The sequence below is a fragment of the Centroberyx affinis genome, unplaced genomic scaffold (genome assembly GCF_046629955.1).
Source record: "Centroberyx affinis isolate AG114_WGS23_722 - 3 ecotype Tasmania unplaced genomic scaffold, CSIRO-AGI_Caff_v1 ptg000511l_1, whole genome shotgun sequence".
NCBI classification, from domain to species: Eukaryota; Metazoa; Chordata; class Actinopteri; order Beryciformes; family Berycidae; genus Centroberyx; species Centroberyx affinis.
Window position 1 is genome coordinate 67012 of NW_027279161.1, and position 18895 is coordinate 85906.

Below are 18895 nucleotides of genomic sequence, written 5' to 3' on the forward strand. Positions count from 1 at the left end.
TAGGCAGATAGTGGAAATGGTTAACCCCCAGGATTTGGGTAACTGAAACAAACAAGTTCCAACACACACACACACACACACACACACACAGCAGTGTTATTCTGAAACTGGCTACAGTTGTGTGGGTGGAAAATGAATGGGAACAGAATAGTGGCTACTTCCTTCTATTTGAATGAATGACTGTGCAGCAACATTAATGGTGGTCAGGGTAAAAGCAGGTATGTGTGTGTTGGGGGTGGAGGCCTTTTTTGTGTAATCATGGCAGTTAGAGGCATGTAGTTAGGCAGATAATGCCAGCAAGGATGAGAGGAGCATGACTCGCTGCTGAATTGGACCTGCTTGATTATAGAAGAGGTCTTTTATCACATGCCAAAGGTTCATGAGGAGGAAAAAAGCTGCAGTGCATGTTTAGCCACTAGTTTACTCATTGTATAAAACACCACAAGCTTAATAATAGAAGCCCCTTCAAAGCAGAGTAAAGTGCTGTGGCCACACTTCCAGTAGATAAGCCTGTTTTGTTGTGGGTTGACAAGTGCGGCAAAGTTTCAAAGAGCTGGCTTGCAGGTGAGCCATGGAAATGAGAGAAAACAGTTATTAAGCAGTACTGTATGGAGGGCTAATGTAATTTTATGCTGTAGGCATGAAGAAAGAAGGAAAACAAAGTGTGGTATTATACTCCCTTTGTACCCTCCAGGAGGGGTTAGCCACGGAGCAAAATGTATTCCCTACCGTAAGGAGGAGGACAGGGTACACAGCTGAAGACATCAGAACATGAGCAAGCATGCATGCACACGTCACACGCAGGAACATAAACATACACACTCTGGTCTGTCATGTGAACAGTAATCAATAGTTACTACATGACAGCCTCTGACAGACTGCCAAGGCATCACACAGCTGTAGATCCAACAGTGGATTCCTTCAGACCACCTGCAGTGTGTCCAGAGAAATAGAGACTGAGCCAAACAGGGGCCCCGGTCCACACCCAACCCAGCAGGTAGGTCTGCCCCAGCTGAGAGAAAGAACACTGGAGGAGAACGGATGGACTAACAAGAAGACAGAAAACAATCAATGCTATGCCCAGCCAGACACAGACAGTGTCAGCTAGCTATATTCCTGCTTTTAGAAAATAACTACTACTGGCCAAATCAAAAAGCCTTGGCCATGCAAAGTATACTCTTTAAGGTATGCTAAATGTCACCTGTAGCTTTTTAGATTGTTAAGGATATGTGGTGCAATTACATATGGAGGGACTGAGAACTTGGGTGGCAACAGGATTTAGGAAATACAGTTTGAATAACAGTCATTGGAGTCCTGGAAAATAGGCCTAGATGCCTTTTCATATTTCAAGTATTAAAGAGCATAAGCTGAAACTATTGATAGAGTTTCTCAAACCACAGAGTAGTGACAAATGGCTGAGTGTAATTCCCTATGGTGCCAGGTAATAACATGATGTCTTCATGGCATTCGCCCGATACAGAGCACTTTACAAGAATTCAGCAAAAAGATCTCTAGGGAATTTTTGTCAACAGACTAAGTGCAATGTAATGCTTACTTGTCCAGAGTTGCTGCTCCTGGAGGGGCTTAAAAAAAGCAAAGTGATGGAGGATGACATGTTTCAAATCAATCAATGTTATAAAAAAGAGAAAAAGCCTGTAACATGCCCTTTACATGTCAAAATGGTGTCAGAAACAGTTCACCACATAAATGCTAATATGGGCTTACTTAATACTGGCACTAGCAAACATCAAACAAATGCATGCCTCTAAGGGTTTTTACCAAATGGCAAGGAAAGCCATATGGTAAAAACCATTAAACAAAAAATTAGTGAGTCATGTTATAACAGGTCTATCTCTTAGCATCTGCTGTAATAAATAAATAAATGAACACCCCATAATGGCTTTTGTTTCAAGGGAACCTGTTAACATAGATAGTGCCTAATAGCCAGATGACATTGCTAAACCAAGCTTCAGAGGGCATGAGGTGCAACCAAGGCTTGGGGACAGCCTTGGTGCATGTTGGTAACCATCGTTTTCCAACAGTGATGCCCTTGCCCCTTGCTTCTCGGTTTGAATCAAATTAGCATGCAGCATTGGCTCACGGGCATGCCATAAACAGGGCTGCTTTTGTTAATTATCCACGGATCTCAGCATTAAATAGAGTGTTCCTGCTTGCCTTTGGCTGTGTTACCTTCAAATAGAGAGGGCAAACTTGAGATTCAGGGGGAAAAAATATCAACTGTACACAAATACTAAAAGAGAGATCTGTTAAAGAAGTAGATGGCCTAGATACAGGGACTTAACACAATCAGTTTTCCATTTGCTCCTTTTTGATTGCTACTAAACCCAGAAACTTCCACGTACAAAAATGTCAAGTTTATGATTCTCAAACAGAACAAAGTTTCATTAATTTTTTCTGCCTTGGGCCATACGAAAAAAAAGTATTTATTATTATACTATAAATAATGTGTCAAATATTATACTACAATACAAAATCAAGCTTACATTACACTAGCTCGATCTGCTGAAGCTACATGCTCACCCTTTGAGCATGTAGCTTACAATGCTTGGTAGAAGAAAGCTTTAATTTTGCAGATATGCCTGACAACCCAGTGAATTAATTTGATCACTAACCCAAAAGGAAGGCCAAAGAAAAAAATAGCTAAATAAATAATAATCCTTCAATGCTAAGAGAAAACATTAAGTCATTTTATGAATTTCTTATCCTCTTTTCCATCACTGATTTTAATGCAATATGGTGCTGCACATGAAACACATATGTATTAATCTTGGCTCACCCTAGTGTGATAATAGAAAGTTCTGCATCAGTGCTCAAGTTATTATTTTTTTCTGTCATTTCATTGCACAACAGGGTAATTTTAGGCTGCTCAACAAAAAAAGCCCAAACATTTGGGCTAAGGCTTGGCTTGGGCTGATTTACTAGAGGAATGTTTCATAGCTGAACAATGAGGGTCTACTTTGCTCTGATATAAATTACAAATGCAGACAGACAAAAAGCTATTTTATGCACCCAAATAGTCTTACCACATTTACAGCAGGCCACTTTCAACACTGATATTGGCAATAAACACCTAATCACATAAGACGGTCCAAGTCATGACTTTCAATAATGCTACAACCTTCAGATAGCGGTCAGTAAATGAAATTCACTAAAATGTAAAGCCTCTTAATACACAGTGATATCTGTCCATTAAATAGGCATGTGAACCTCTGGCCTCAATCTGTTAATGTTCAGCAGTGCAAAGGGTTGATGACAAGGAGAGAGGGCCACTTCTAAAATGAGTGCATCTTCAGCAACCCATTATCACAGTCCGCAATCTGGTTCAGTGTGACACAAGTGCCAGAGGAACAGTCTGTCCTCTAGACATACAGGGGCCTCTTCACTGACTGCCTTCATTAACTGATACCTCCCCAATGCATCTTGGTGGTGCTGACATGCCATTATCTGTTTCAGTGGGCAAGGGGGTTCAGAATGGACACTGAAGAAACTGAAATTGAGACACTGACGGCACAGACACAGTTTACTAAATAGAGTTCAAGAAACTGCTTTCAGTGCAGGTATTTAAGGTGGCTGTTCAGATACGCGTTGAGAGCAATCTGGTCATACCCTGCTGAATCTTTGTAATCGGTCAGACTCCAGTTTTAATTTGCTGAAAAAAGCACAGGGGTGCAACGAGGGGTAATAGGAAAAAGAGAACATTGATATAGCAGATGGAGTGTGCTGGTTGCTGTAGTTGTATTTACTTTGCTTGCACGCTGTCGGCCAGGCAGACCGCAGTGGGAGGTGGAGAAGGATTCCCTGATGACAGACACTGTTGTAGTGGGTGGTTTCCCCCTCTGACTCAGGTCTCAGGTCTTGATGGTGTCTACCACTCATCTTGTTGGTCACTGAAGCCCGTAATCACAGCATTTTGTCAAAACCCAAAGGAGGAGCAAGAAGGTGGAGAGGAAGGGTTCCACCTGCCCATCAGTCAGTCATGTTCTTCTCCACAGATGACAGCAACTCTATTGTGGTGAGGTGTGTTTGCTCAAACAAGCTGCGGCCCCGCGAGACACCTTGCGTGTGAGTAGAGGTGCGTCTGAGGATGATTTCAGGTCACAAAAGATGACGTGTTGTGGGCAACTCCCATGAGAGGCCATGTTTTCCTCTTCTTTTCAATGAAGGCATCTTCAGCTGACTGACACATTTTTAAAGAACGCCTATTACTGATTATTACTCAAGTCACGCACACTTCATCCTCCTATCAGATAGAGAGTCACCTGTCTTTGCTTGCCACTATTTGGCTGTAATAGGATCAAAGAGAAAAAAGGGCTGTTGGGGCTGGAAGAAAAAAAGTCTTCATATGTTGAAATCAACCATTTGAGCTAGCAAAATATAAACTGCTCCAGGGCTTAATATATGTATCATATAAAAGTAGTTGGCCTCTGAGGCATAGAACCAAAAATAACTGGAATTTGTTTCGTGAGAGCGTGCCTCTTTATATCCTGCTGCCTGCTAACTAAGTAATGATGATTTAATCAATGAGCACACATGCATGCAGTGGGCATGATGGACAATACTAGATTTCTCCTAGCTCAGACTAACATTGCCCAGACATGAAACATGTTCTAATCACGAAGGCTGCATTTTGCCTGCAATTCCCCTTCACAAGAAGAAAAATCAACATTTCACATCTACGATGGATTCATATATTTAATTCATTAAGCATAAAAAAAAACGTGTTCCTGGACTGATTTCAATGGACTTGTACGCTGGACTGCCTCACTGCATATATTCTACAACTGACAGTAATGCAAGTACATTAAGTCTACTGGCTGGTGAGTAAGTCAAATAAGATGCACAGAGTGTACATTTTGTAGAGATTCCTTTTAGGTGCAAACTAGGGTTGGCTATTGTTAAAATTGTATTGATACTGATACCATTATCAATATCACTTATTGATGCCAATATTTATCTATATTCTCAGTGACACTCTAGTAAACTTTGCTAAACAAAACCAATACTTGATATAGGCTATTTATTGGACATCAGAATATTATCACCATCATTTTACTTGCAGCGTATTTGTTCTTACTCCCCCTCAGGCATTTTTCTTGGGGAAATATAATAGGTGGAGTTATCCTTCATCATATTAATAGAGGAGAGCATCTGTCTCCTGTCTGAGGCTACAAGAGATCCATTTGTACAGTTTGAAATGGATTGGCACCCTGTGGTTGACAGAGACAAAGACTTCAAGGAAATTAACTATTAAACAGGGCTGTCTAGTTAAAAATTCATTTTAATCCAGCACCGAATGAAAGACACCCATCGAGTCACTCTCGTGCCATCTTGCCAGGCGATTAAGAGAATTTCCATCCCTTCTCCCTGGGTCAACTGACAGCTTGGTGGAAAACGGCAATGCAAACATCTAAAGCTACCGATGGCAAAGGTCAGCTTGCTGTTTTGTTTTAACAAAGCTGCTGGAAAACAAGATCTTAGGAGCAGCATCTGTGCTGAGGAAGGGATCAAGTTCGTGTTAAATCACTCCTTTGGCCAGGCTTCTGATGTGTTAGACCTTTACCTCCAAAAAGCGCCCCACAAAAACACCCGAAACACTATCCTGTGACAGACAAAACAGTCTTAAACAGTCAATTACACACTCACAGTGGAACTAATATGACTAGTTCTGATGGATTGATTCCTACTACTAGCACTCCATCTGTCTTATGATCTCTTTGAAGCCTTTCACGCAAAATGGATATTCAAGAAAAACAAATACAGTATGACCTCAGCATGGGGGTTATTTTGAAACGATGTATTTGATGCAATTCTTCAAGTGGACTGTGGTATGAAGGAGGTGGGGGGGCAATTTTCAAACAGAACAAAAAAAAATTGCACAGAAAGGGTAGCGATGTCATCATGTTAGAGGTATTCTACGGTGCCTGTTTGAAACCGTATCTTCTGTTACTACCTCTCAGCAGGGGACAGATACAAATCCAGGGTGGAGGGGTGTCATTGTCTTTGAAGATGCAGTGGTTGGTGGGGCTTTAACCGAGCGGCTATGAGGTCTTGTTACAGCTAATGATCCTCTCAAGGAGGTACAGTGTTATGTGACGTACCCCAAACTACAATGACAGGAGCCAAATTCTAGAAAATTGTTGGGGCAACCTTGAGAGTTGGGGCCCAGTGGTGGTGCAGCCAGCCCAGCCTGGGGAGGTTATTACTACCTATTGCACTGTTGATAGAGCACTACACCCTGCATTGAGTTTGTATCACTGCAGTCAACGGCAACTATTCTGGAACTGTATGGAGTCTATTATCAAATGTAGAACAGTGTAGTATAATAACCTACAGGGTCAAATTACTTCTTGTATTTGTTGTATACAAGACTGGCACAGGGCTGATTTATCACCTTCCACCTCCCAAAAAAGTAATTTCCATATTTGTATAATTATGTGACTTTACCAGGCATCGTGGTGGAAATTTATTAGCCATGTAGAAAAACTGAAAACGATTAATTTCAATTTTAATGAGCAACACATTCACACACCCAGAGCAAAATGAATGACTGTCCTAAAAGAGCCTGTACTTGCTCAGTCTTCCCTACACTCTCACTTTGCGTCTCAGTACATTGCCTCTGATGATGCTCCCTATGCATGCAAATGGCGTCTTTAAAACTGCACTGGAACGTACGGGGACACAACCCTCATTCTGTACCTACCTAACAGGTGACAAGAGAGCAGGGAGTCCCATAAGTGTTTCAAGGAAAAACCTAATCGTTGGCTTAATGTTATCCAATTATGGTTGACTACTTCAATAGTTTGGATCATACTCTGCTCCAAAGATATTTAGAAGGTCAAGCTGCACTTTGGAGGGGTTTGGAAAGGGTTTTGAAAGCGTTTATTAATGGTTTCAATATAATGGCTTTATGAAAGAGGAACTGTATAGGTCACATTACACTGAAACAGTAAAAATGAGAAGCACAAATATAGAGTAGATGTAAAATTTGCACAAATGTTGTTCTTTAGGAAGCCTATGTGATATAATTATTACACAATTCTGCTACGGTGATGTTACCCAAATTACGCAAATGTGATTTATCAAATCACATTGACTTTCATTGGGACCAGCTTTTAAATTTGCATCAGTATGGCTTGAAAACACACACAGATTCATGCATTGAGTGATAAGCCTCAAGGGGGGGTTCAATACGTCTGATCATGATGAAGGGAAATTCCAGGCTCATTTCAGAGCACACCAATCTGACCTCCAAATGTTTGGATAAACATGATTAACAAGATGATTGACGCCACTATAAATAGCCTATAATGTTGGTAGGTGAGAGAAAAAGCTCAACTATCAGAACATGCCTGCCTCTTAATAGTATGGGCCTGAAATAATATACATTGGTGTCACTAGATTATGATGGACATTACAATGTTCGTAAAGTTAAAAGCATGTGCTTCCACTAGAAAAGGTAGGTCTATAAGATGACAATCCATTGTGGATACTAATTAAAAAAAAAATGTCCTGGTAAAAAACTTGCATTATGTGGAATCATGGTCAGGATATGCTCTCCCATCAGTTAGACCTGTGCATCATTGTCCCATTGTTCTGCTGATTACAAAGCAGCTCTATTTGGCTTTAGAAAGAATTTGAATCAGTGATGTCAAAAACGTTCTTGATATAGCTTTGTACTGAATAAATAAAGTGTCCTAAAAGAATAAATGGAGCACTGACGCTACAAAGTAATTGCTCAACTGCCGTGGTCCTACCCTCCCACCACAGTTTCAACACAAAAACGCATCTTCTAGGTTTACTTTGCTGCAAAAGGTTATTTTTTTTCATAATTGTATTGATTTCCAAATGATTATGATATTTTTGTTTTACCAAAACTACCTAAAGCAGCTTTTAAAGTGGTTTAAAAACGTAAAACAAACACGCCATCGTAACATGTGTAACCCTGAGCTGGCACAGTTGTCTGCATAACCTATTCCCCATGTTAAGCCATGTCCCCATACGCTTGAAGAAGCTCCCCAAGATGCACACAGAAGGAGGTAGGAGGGTAAATAATACATGCCTCCACAGGACAAGCGCAAAAGGGCGTAGCTTGGAGTGGTAGGAGTGGATGGGCCGGGGGCTTGTGGGGGCTCGCTTGTGCGTGCCAGCCTCAGACAGCTCACCGCAGGAGACACACAGACACAAAAGAAGACTCACTGTCATGGTCACGAAAGCAGAAATGACACTAGACAGCCGCAAAACAAGCCAACTTGTATTTTCATCAAAACAAACACGCATGCCGACATGGTGTGACTTACACTATAGCCGCTGTCAAAATAGTCCAACAATCCTATTTTGACAGTAAAAGGCCATATCAGGTCTTGTGTGCACTGCTGGGGACCTCAGGGTCTTTTAGGCTCCAGCTTGAAACTCTCTTCTGACCCAATTATCCAATTAGTTGAAGTAGTGGCCAGACTGGAGGGTGATGACGGCTGGAACACCCGGAGAGGTGGTGCCTGGTGTGAGGCCCAGGGGTTTGGAAGGCCAGACCACCTCCAGGACTTTCTGCTAACCCTGTTGGAGGCTCTGGATAACTCTGGCTGTTGGAGGCAGAGGGAGCATTTAGAGAAACACCTGAGCCTGCCCAAAGTCTCACCTGTCCCACCATGGACAAGAGACCTCACCATAGAGTAGGTTCTCTATAAAATACTACCGCCACCTGGTTAATGAACTCCTTAAAGCCAGCTTCAGTGGATTTACAAGCAGCAAAATGGAGGTCCAAGCAAGACATGACATGAAATGTTAAACTGTGTCCAAGTGTATACAAATAGGAGTCCAGAATTGCCAACCCATGAGACCTAGTTGAATTGGAAACTCAAATAATTACAGCCCTCCGCTACTGGAGCTGGCTGTCTTCTCTGAATGCAATAAGATAGACATGACAGCAATAAGTCTTTTGACTGTGGTGAGAAACTCCAGATGGTGACATGCCATTGTTACGTGACTCCAAGTGCTTACACCCTTCCGTCAGTTTCCTAAATGGGGTAACATTTTAAAAAGAAACCACAACATTTCTGTGTGCCCTACGGGCACTTCCCGATGGGACAAAGAGCAGCCTTGGCTTTTGACAGCACCACTGAAGGTCTGGCTGCTACTTCCAAGAGCCAAAGTATTTTTCTCTCCCTCGAGACATTTTCTCCCTTTCCTCAAGGTAATTCAACAGTTGTGTGGTCACATACTTGCACACCCCTCTGCCTCTTCAGATGCCAAGCATTAAGGGATTAGGGCGGACCAGAAGAATCCATAGGAAGTGCTCTTGACTGGGATCTTTCTCTGCTTTGATTTGTTTGTCAAGCTTTTGTTTGATTATTCATATAAAAAGCCCCCCTAGCTTTGATCACACCTAACCACACTGATGCTATAGCAACACTTTTTCAAGATGAAAGGGAGTAAAAAGAGACATAGAAAAAAGCTGGCACCAGATCTAAAGGTATGATTTTTTTTCCCTCTCCATTTCCCATTTTTTTCTTTTCAGTATTATGAAAACCAAATGGATGACCAAAGTGTTGAGATCAATTACACACAGGTGAGGGTGTGCCTCTTTTAAAAGACAAAGAGCCGACAGAGGATCCTGAGTCTGTCAAGACGATGCAACGAGGCACAGTGTGTCGCCACAGAGGCAGTGCAACGGGTGATTATGTGTCACACATGACATCTCCTGTTCTTCTGTGTGTATAATTACACTGACGAAAATTACATTCTCCTCCAAACAAAGCAAAACCAACAACTACTAGCACATCATATGTACAGGGGTATGTAACCAGACAACTGGAGGGAGACACTACCAGCTACACATCAGTTTGCTTTTCTAATGTTGCGTATCCTTTTAACAATCTTGTAACTGAAAAAATACAAATAAATTCTGTCAAAGTATTTAAAAGAAAAACAATCTGGAACCGTTGGTCGTCTTTGCCCGATATCCTACTTCAAAGCTGGCCTCACTTGAAGACAGGTGGCCGTTTTATTTAATCCAATCTCCCGCTCTTGCCAATTAAGACTATGATGACATGCACACAGATCTGTCACCACAGAGGGACATAGAGAACAAGGGACATGGCAGCAGAATGAATCTGACTTGTGCGGAGTGAAGCCTTGGGCCCACATGCCAACTACTAGCCACAAAAAAGGGAGCCCCTGGCCTCAAAAAGATTCTGTTCTCAAATACAGTGTAAGCACTGATGAATCTCAGGCTTTGCTTTTATAAAGCCTAAGAAACACAAGGCCATCCGTGTGAGGAGAGAGAAATGTTGAAGTAATATTCCACCAGATCTCTTTACAGTTCACTGAATGTTTACTTACAGAAACCATTTGAGGCATTGCAACAATACCTTGGATTCTGACGCTTTTCATCCACATCTTTAATAAAAAAAACTTTGTTTCTGACACCCAAAATCCCTTAACAAAGCCTCCTGGATATCATTACAATATGGCATTTTGTCTGCTTACAGACATTAACATTTGACCTGCCTCTTGCTTTGTACATCTTTACAGAATAAATGTAAGCTGAAGCACACCAACCAACCTTTAAGGTTTCTAACCATTAAGACTTCAAAGCAAAAGCACTTCAAACAACAAATCAACAGGATGCCCATTTGTCTTTCTTCACTGTAATACTACCTCATCACTCTAGCCCTAGTGTTTGGTCTAAATGTTCAACATTGCCTGTCTCAAAACTGACTGCACCCACCCAAAGCCCTACTTAAACTAACCCTAACCCAACAGCAAGCCTCTCTGGACCAGTAAATTCAAATACTTTTTTAAAGTTTGTTTAATCCTTCTTACTGTAGGTAATGGGAGGTTGGCCTTTGCTACATAGTGCAATACAATGAATGCCAGAAAGTTTAGACAATCACAAGAAAGTGTTTCAAAGTAAACTTTCTGTGACAGACAACATAGCTAACACTATCAAAATTGTCTTGGGGTTGTGACAGATAATCCCACCCATTTGGTACTCCCAGCAGATTTAAACAAATACTTGTCTCATTTGCAACTACCGTTTGACCCATGTCTGCTCTGAACTTCACCTTTGCCCAAGCTATCCCTTCACCCTAAGTTTGAAACTAGACCTGGCTAGGGGAGGCCAAAAGAGAGACGTTGAAAGGCAAATTACATTGTCTCAATGAAATATGAAGCCATATCGTATCCTAGCCTCAGGCTGAGTCAGTGGAGAAAATGAAGACTGACAGGATTGACATGAGGGTAGGCCCATATATAAAAGGGACACCCAGGGTAGGAACAGTGGCTGCTGCCTCTCACATCTCTCAACACTCTGAACTTCTTGGAGCTGGAGTCTGGGCTACCCTCTATTGCCTGAGGAGAGGGGGACATTTTTCACATACCTGAAGGATATTTACACACCTGCTCCAGTGTGAGGTACAGGTACACAGAGGAGAAGGAGAAGAACTCAGTTCCCTGCCACTGAGGAGACAATGCAATTTGAACTCAAGAGATGGATTGATTGACACTATTCAAACCTGACCACAAAAACAAAACTACGCAAACGTTTGTACAATCATATTCATAGACGTCACCCCTTGAGATGACACACAGGGGAAAATAACTACATGACTGAATGTAAGTTCAGGTCCAAGAAGATGAGTGTTGGAACAAACTAAGTTTGTTTGACCTGGTTGAGTACTCCATTCTAGTTTTGAACAAGGGAGGCGGTCCTTGGAACTTGGCTGTTGAGGGCTGGCTGGGGGGCTGCTTTTTGGCCCTGAGGACAGGAACCTGCAGTGTAATCAGGGCCCTTGCCAAATTACAGGCCAAGGACGCCGCTAAGTGGAGTTCAATCCAGGGCTGAGGGAGAGGTCACCCATTAAACTAATATTCTTAAGTCACGGAGCGAATTCCTACGCACAACGTCAACACTAGGCAACAGAGGGAGGCCCTAATTATTCCAAGCATTCTAAGTGTCCAGGCGCAATAGCTCTTCTTTATTTATAGTTACGAAAAAAGCTTTCAGCAGGGAAATAATAACAGCATTACAGTCCTCTCAATGCTTTTTTGAGATGCGTAGCAAAAGAGGAATGTAGTGCAGGTCAAACAAGAGGCTGTGCTGGCTCCTTCAGTATTTTCTACAACAACATGGGCAGCACTGAGTGGGACAACTCTGGATGCAAGTGTCTGTCAACATGCAAGTTCATGTTTGTATAACATGCAACAAAAAATCTATTATGCATTACAAGACCATCAGACATCTTGCCAGCTCTGAGATGAGTCCTCATTTTCCTTCCAAAAGGAAAATTGTACATAATAAAAAAATAAACAGATTAAAGGCCAATTGCTGCATTCAAACGGTGGAATAAGCCAAGTTAAAAACTAGATTAGATTAGATAATTGCAACATCTGTACTGTTTACTGCAATTCTTGAAACAATTACCAAGGCCATGTGTTTAATATTTTAAGATCTTTGTAGTTTATGATTAAATGAGCTGTGGTTAATCATTCATTTTATATCTCCATTTAAATTTGAACTGAAAAGTACTAGGCCTAGATTTTAGCCATTTACTTAGAAAATCCCTATGGGACTAGTATTATGTGACGACTTCATGGGTTAGGATTGGGGGGTGGGGGGTTGTTGTACAACAAGTAGGGATGTTAATGACAATCGATTAATCACTGTTAACAATTTGATTAATTGATACTGTACGTTACGTGCTATTTCTCATTTTTTTCGGAAATGATTTACCGCCACAAGGGCGCAATTTAACTTTCGCCACCTATACAGAGGAAGAAGAAAGCCAAGCAAGCGGGCTTGCTTGGCGGGCAGAAGACAACAGTGTTCACTGTAAACATTGTAATACAAAGTTGAAATACAGGCTCTAAGCACAATGAAAGAGAGTGCGTTCCCCCGGCTGGCGAAGTTGGCGCGACACTATTTGTGCCTCCCGACCCGGGACAACTGTTCCCCCGGAGCGTGTGTTTCAGCGGATGGACTGACTGTCACCAAGCTGCGCACTGGACTCATCCCTGACCACGTAGATACGCTCTTATTCTTAAATAAACCAGTAGATTGTCGTGCCATTGTTTCCAATACATAAACTGTGGCAGCGCCACAATATCAGCACGGCCGGCACAACATAAAAAGTTAATCAATGTATAGAAATTGATCTAAATCCCTCTGTAATGCGTCTAATGTGCACATCACATCATGTCATTTGGCGATGCAGTAGCTCTGTACTCAACCTGACAGTCCGTCTCCCGTTCTGAAAACGTTCGTAAAAAATATAAAATTCCAAAATTTCTCCAAACTCGAATGTGTTGTAACGGTAAAGAGTAACTTTATACTTTTCAATCGGACAATTCTAACGTTGCTCAACACAGAAAGTTAACATGAGTGCAGTGCAGAGACTTCATTGCATATTCCACCTGTTGGGTTCCGTTGGACACAATGTAAAGACAATTTAAAGTAATTAACCCTAAAGAAAGCACATTTTCAGCCTGTGGGAAACACTGATGTCTGCTGTCGGGGGTCCCGACTTTTTTGAATTATGCTTGGTTGAGTAACTTCTTGAGTAGGCCTAAAGACAGGTGTAAAAACACACATTTTGTATTTTCTATGTCAAAAGCTGGTTTTTACATAACGATTAATCGATTAATTGGTCATTAACGTGACTGACTATCAATTAAGGAAATTTCTGAAAATTTGCATCCCTAACAACAAGCTTTTTATGATGCCCTGAGACTGAACTTGACATGCCCCTACTTTTGACTGTTGTGATGCAACTTTGATGTACGAAATCAAAAGTCCACCAGCACTAAAAACAAAACTTCTACAACGTCATAAAAATTATTGCAATGACAAAGGTGAGCTGTCATAAAAATAAAATACTACCTGTTGTTAAAACAAGAGGCACAGAAGCTGCCTGATGCCCCCTCATTTTTCCTTATCAATATACAGATTTATTGAGCAAAATTTTATCAGATCATCGCCCCTATACCTGTGGTGTAAGTATGAAGGTTCTATCATGTATTGCTCTTGAGTTATTGTGTTCACAAAACACATTCATACAGACACAGAAACAGACAGACATGGCCTTGTTTGACCTAGTTCTGAGGTAACCGACCTGGTTGATTGAATTGGCAGTACAAGAAGCTAGCCCAGTTCCCAGAGAAGACACGAAGAACATGGCTGGGTCAAAGGGTACTGGAGCCATTGCATAGCCAGCTGCTGCAGTCACAACCACCAGTGCTGAAACCACCAGACAAAAATGGTCGTTAGAACAAAACAAGACATGGAATTTTATGACTACTAGTATGATTTTTGACAAAGAAAAAGAACCTAAAATTACCTGTATTACCTATATTTGGCTGAGCATAATTGGCTTTCCCCCTTAAACATTTATTAACCTATTGAACAGAATATGTGCAATAGGTGTGGACTAATGTCCCAAACCGTATAAGGTGACAGTGCTTTACATTGTGCAATGGGTTATTCCAATATCAAAACTATGACGGCAGAAAACGTGGTTATCTACCAGAGTTTAATTTAGGCAAGTCTGACATTACACTACACTTCTCAATATCACACACCAAACATCAATATCAATTTCTTACACCAAGCAATACTTTGTTGTCAGCAGCCTCAACAAACTAGTAAAAAGGCTAGCTCCGTCATCGGGATGAGACAGGACAGTGGCAGAGGGGAGGATGAGGTACAACCTGAACACTATCTTGGACAATGCTTTCCACCCTCTCTATGATGAGCTGATGCATCCATGAAGCACTTTCAGCCTCCGATCATCTGGATCTGTAGATGTTTCATCTTATCCAATATAATCTAAGATATCCGCTGAGGCCCCTTATGTTCTCTACCTGTGAGTTTGATTTTGGCGAGTCTGGCGTAGACATCCGGTAACTCAGCTAAATCAACCCTCAGCTCCTTCCACAGTCTGTCCAGACGTGCCTCCCTGGCCTCACTGGTCTCCACGTGCACATGGGGAGTCTCATCCGAGGTCGCAATGACATTAGACACAGACTTTGTCTGTAATACAGTCTTTCCTGGAGTGGGCTTTAGGGTGGATATCGCAGGTTGTGTCACCGCTTCACTGGTGACATCCTCTGACTGTGGCATGGGGTCTGTGACCACAGCATCAATAGTTGGTACTTGCTGCACCTGCCTCACCACACTGTCATCTCTCTCATCCACGATGGTCAGGACAGGTGCCCGTTTAGGGATGGCTCGTTGGTGAAGCTCACTGTTGCTCTTTCCCACATACTGGAAAGAAAATAGGTTGAAAAGTTGATGAATGGAAAGACACACGGAATAATTTACTGTTGTCACAATAAAACTGTTGGCAGGAATGTACAGAGCATAGAATCATTAGACCTTGTGAATCAAGCAAGATACAGTTGTGGAGAATACATTAGTAATAAGCGATAACAAGTTTTCAAATGCAAATAAGAAAATTGTTAATAAGCATTTTGCATGCATGCTACAGATATAAATGCCAAGTATTTCCGTGTTTTCAACCATCAAAGCACACAGAAATGTTCATATACTGTGACCCATGAATGGTACCTGGCGTTTCAGGAAGTTCAGATGCTGGTACGTGATCCAGTTTGATGGATCTCTCCTGTACAGCTGGATAAGGCTGCGAGTGCTCTGGTTACTTCTAGGGACATTTCTCACTAATTTCTGGTTCACACTGGCACCAACCAGACCTAAAATAAACGTAAAAGACAATTATAAGTCAATAAAATAACTACTATGATAACAAGAGCTGTCGGAGGAATTTAAACCTTATATAGATTACGAAATAAGTATCCACCGAGTTATATGACAGATACACTATGCACATGATGTAATTTATGTGGTGGGCTATCGATAGCATCCTCATTATGCTGAACTTACACGTCTTCCCCACCAATATGACACAAACATTACTTAGTAAGCTAGCTTTTTGGTGTCTGGCATTTGTTTAATTACAAACGGTTGACAATAAAAGAATCAACAATTACACAGGCTGTGGTGACAGTCAAATCAGTCAAATCAGTTTCCTAACTGAGGGTGCTCTGTGCAGATGCAGTTGACTCCTGTCTAAGGTCACTGCTAGCCAGCTGCCAAACACTTCTCATATGACTGGGCTAGCTGACTATATGCTAAGTTAGCTAGCCGCCGCGTTAGCTTGACGGGGTGTTTTCAGCAGGCGCACATTAAAAGTGATTTTAAAATACAACAGCATGTCAAACGAAATCACATATTGCTGTTACCCGACAGTCTGCAGCATGGCGTTTTAAACATGTTCTCGAAGCATAAAGCCGGTTGCCGTTTCGTCCCCTTCACATGCAGCGAGCCGCCATTCTGACCTCGTTAGGTAAAGAGAATCACTTCCGGGGCACAGATTGTGAAACGTCAACTCCCTCGAGAGCGTGGACTAGAGCTACGTCTCGTAACACATAACCTGCATGCTGCACGGTCGTGTGACAGGTGCTAGTAAGAAGCATAATCAGCACATACATAATCATTTGTTTTTTTTCTTTTCTTTTTATATTTTTTTGTCGACATATCAAGTCTCATGTAGTGTAATCCCTAACTAAAAATGACTACAGTGATGCTCTGGTAAATTTTAGAAGGATATTACACGAATATCACAGCAAAACTATAAACTGTACAGAAATATTATAGGAATAATATAGAGATACCACATGCCATGTGATAAATAGTTCCATAAAGGATGATAAGATCATGATAAACACACTACATCACGATAAACACACTACTGAGTGGCCTACAACACACACTTTATAAGACCCTATAGAAATATTAGGATATCGTATTAGGTGAATATAATAGTAGCTAATACCATGGGTATGATGCAGTCACCATAAACTCACTACTGAGTAGCATAGACACACTATAAGTCCCTATAGGCCCATAGGAATATTGTAGTGATGTTTCACTAGGGTTTACTTTCATAAGGCTGTCCAGTTTCCTGACAAAACACTGCAATATTGCACATAAATGGCGTGGATTCATAATATCTGCATAACATCTTCATAATGAAACTGTTATTTTCTCTATTCTCATTCAAATTATATGCACCCTGGTACTCATTTTATTTGCCTCCTTCTGCTGCCCTCTTGTCTTTTTGGTTATGGCATTTGTAAAAGGTTGCACTTGTTAAAGGGACATTGTTCAAAATAGAGAAATACCCTGCAACCATGTAGGGCCCCTCTGAGGGCTTAATTAATTGATAATTGCGGTCTATAGGTATAGTAGTGAATGTTAGTTCACAATTGAACATTTAACTATTCTCAGGTACAGGGAAAAACAGACTACTGAATATAGTGTTCTATGTCAGTGGATCATTCCATTCTATCTGTCTTGTATGATTGATGCTGTCTGTAGCAGTTTCTCACTGGGATGATTAAAGGAATGATCTTATAGTTTCAAAAAGAAGCAACTGAGTATTTCAAGTCTATTTTTCTAATGGCATTGTGTGGTGACATGCCATCAATCTTCACTTTTTGCTCCATGGAAAGCGTTTAGTAACTGCAAGGCTCCACTGTGAGTAAATTTGTCATTGTGCCTAAAGAACATCTCCTCACTCAGTCCAGCTGATGTGAAATATCATGTTAAGTTAGAGTAACAAACATCAGTTGGATTTTCATTTTGTCGGAAGTCAGGTTACCAGGAAAACCACTGTCGCTGACCAATAAATCTGAGTTGCAGATGGGATTCATTTAACTCTAAATTGCCTTCTAATTCAATGTCTGGCCTTTTGCCTCCTGCCCTTGTGTGTCCTCTGCCTAGCCCCGCTGTTTGGCCTGTTATTTATGTGTGTGATCATCTTGATGGCCCTGGCTGCCAGTGGGACCTTCTGATTAATACCCTCTCCCCTGCTTTCACTCTGCAGCCTCACTTCACTACTCAAACAAAGATGGTTGAAAACAAAAACAATAGAATTGGTTGCTTTCTGTTATCATAATGAGGCAAATTTTCAATGCTGTTTTTCATTTGCTGGAAAGATTTTAAAACATTTTAGTGACCCATGAGAGTTGCTATAAGCTCATATTGGTCTGATTGTAGAGGTCATATTCTGTATAAAGAAAAATAAATCTTTATGTAATCAATAATTAGAGATACGATTATTCAAGGCGATCTAATGTTGTCAGTGTTTTTGTATTGTAAACATGTGTTGTTGGTATAGGATATAGTCCACACATGTGTATGACATGTTTCATGAATGGCCGTGAGCGATGCAGATATCCTTTCTAATCGCAGGTGCTGTCAATGAACACAAATCCCACTGCGATCCACAAGCCGGGCCTCCCATTCTCCTGATTCATCTCATTCATTCCAGCCCACTGCCAGCCCGTCCTTCCCTGGCAAGATTACATGGTGTAATCTTCTTGCTCCATCAAGATGCAGGGCTGATGAATGCCAACAATACCCACAAGGCCATCCCAGAGCCAGCACAAGAGCACCTTTATTGCAGGAGATAACCATTATGTGCTGTTCTACAAGATTTCATTCCCCAGTGACCCGGTCAACCTCGTTGTGTCAGTTTTTTGATGTCAGTGCTAAAAAGGGGGTTTATTGCTTTGTTTTACCCAATACCTTCTATTTCTAGAGTGCTGTTGTGGAATTTCAATATTCTTTTTTTTTCATATTGCGTCTCCAGGATTGCAGGAATGCAGTTGTTGAGGCGGGGATCAAATCTGCCAAGTTTATGGATGTATAGCGCGCTGCTTCAAACCATAATCTCCTGTATAGCAATCTGTAAACTACCATACTGGAGATGACTGACAGCCCTAACACAACGTCAGGGCCTCGCATATTAACAAACAGACTCATTCATGAGTATGCTGCCGCCCCGCCTCCTCCAGA

General features: G+C 41.4%; 1 protein-coding gene across 2 annotated transcripts in view; it reads right to left on the minus strand.

The window, feature by feature from the left end:
- The window catches only part of cox10 (cytochrome c oxidase assembly factor heme A:farnesyltransferase COX10), a 33356-nt gene extending 16985 nt beyond the window's left edge, over positions 1–16371 (minus strand). The window contains exons 1-5 of one of the 2 annotated variants that reach the window (XM_071517664.1): positions 16276–16371; positions 15584–15726; positions 15155–15280; positions 14878–15040; positions 14130–14254 (exon numbers count right to left, since the gene is read on the minus strand). In XM_071517664.1, coding sequence (XP_071373765.1) covers positions 14130–14254; positions 14878–15040; positions 15155–15280; positions 15584–15726; positions 16276–16306 — 588 coding nt within the window. In that variant the 5' untranslated portion in view covers positions 16307–16371. Of the gene's footprint in view, positions 1–14129; positions 14255–14877; positions 15281–15583; positions 15727–16275 lie in introns of both variants that reach the window. The other variant, XM_071517665.1, reaches the window with a different exon arrangement.
- Between the last annotated feature and the right edge of the window lie 2524 nt (positions 16372–18895).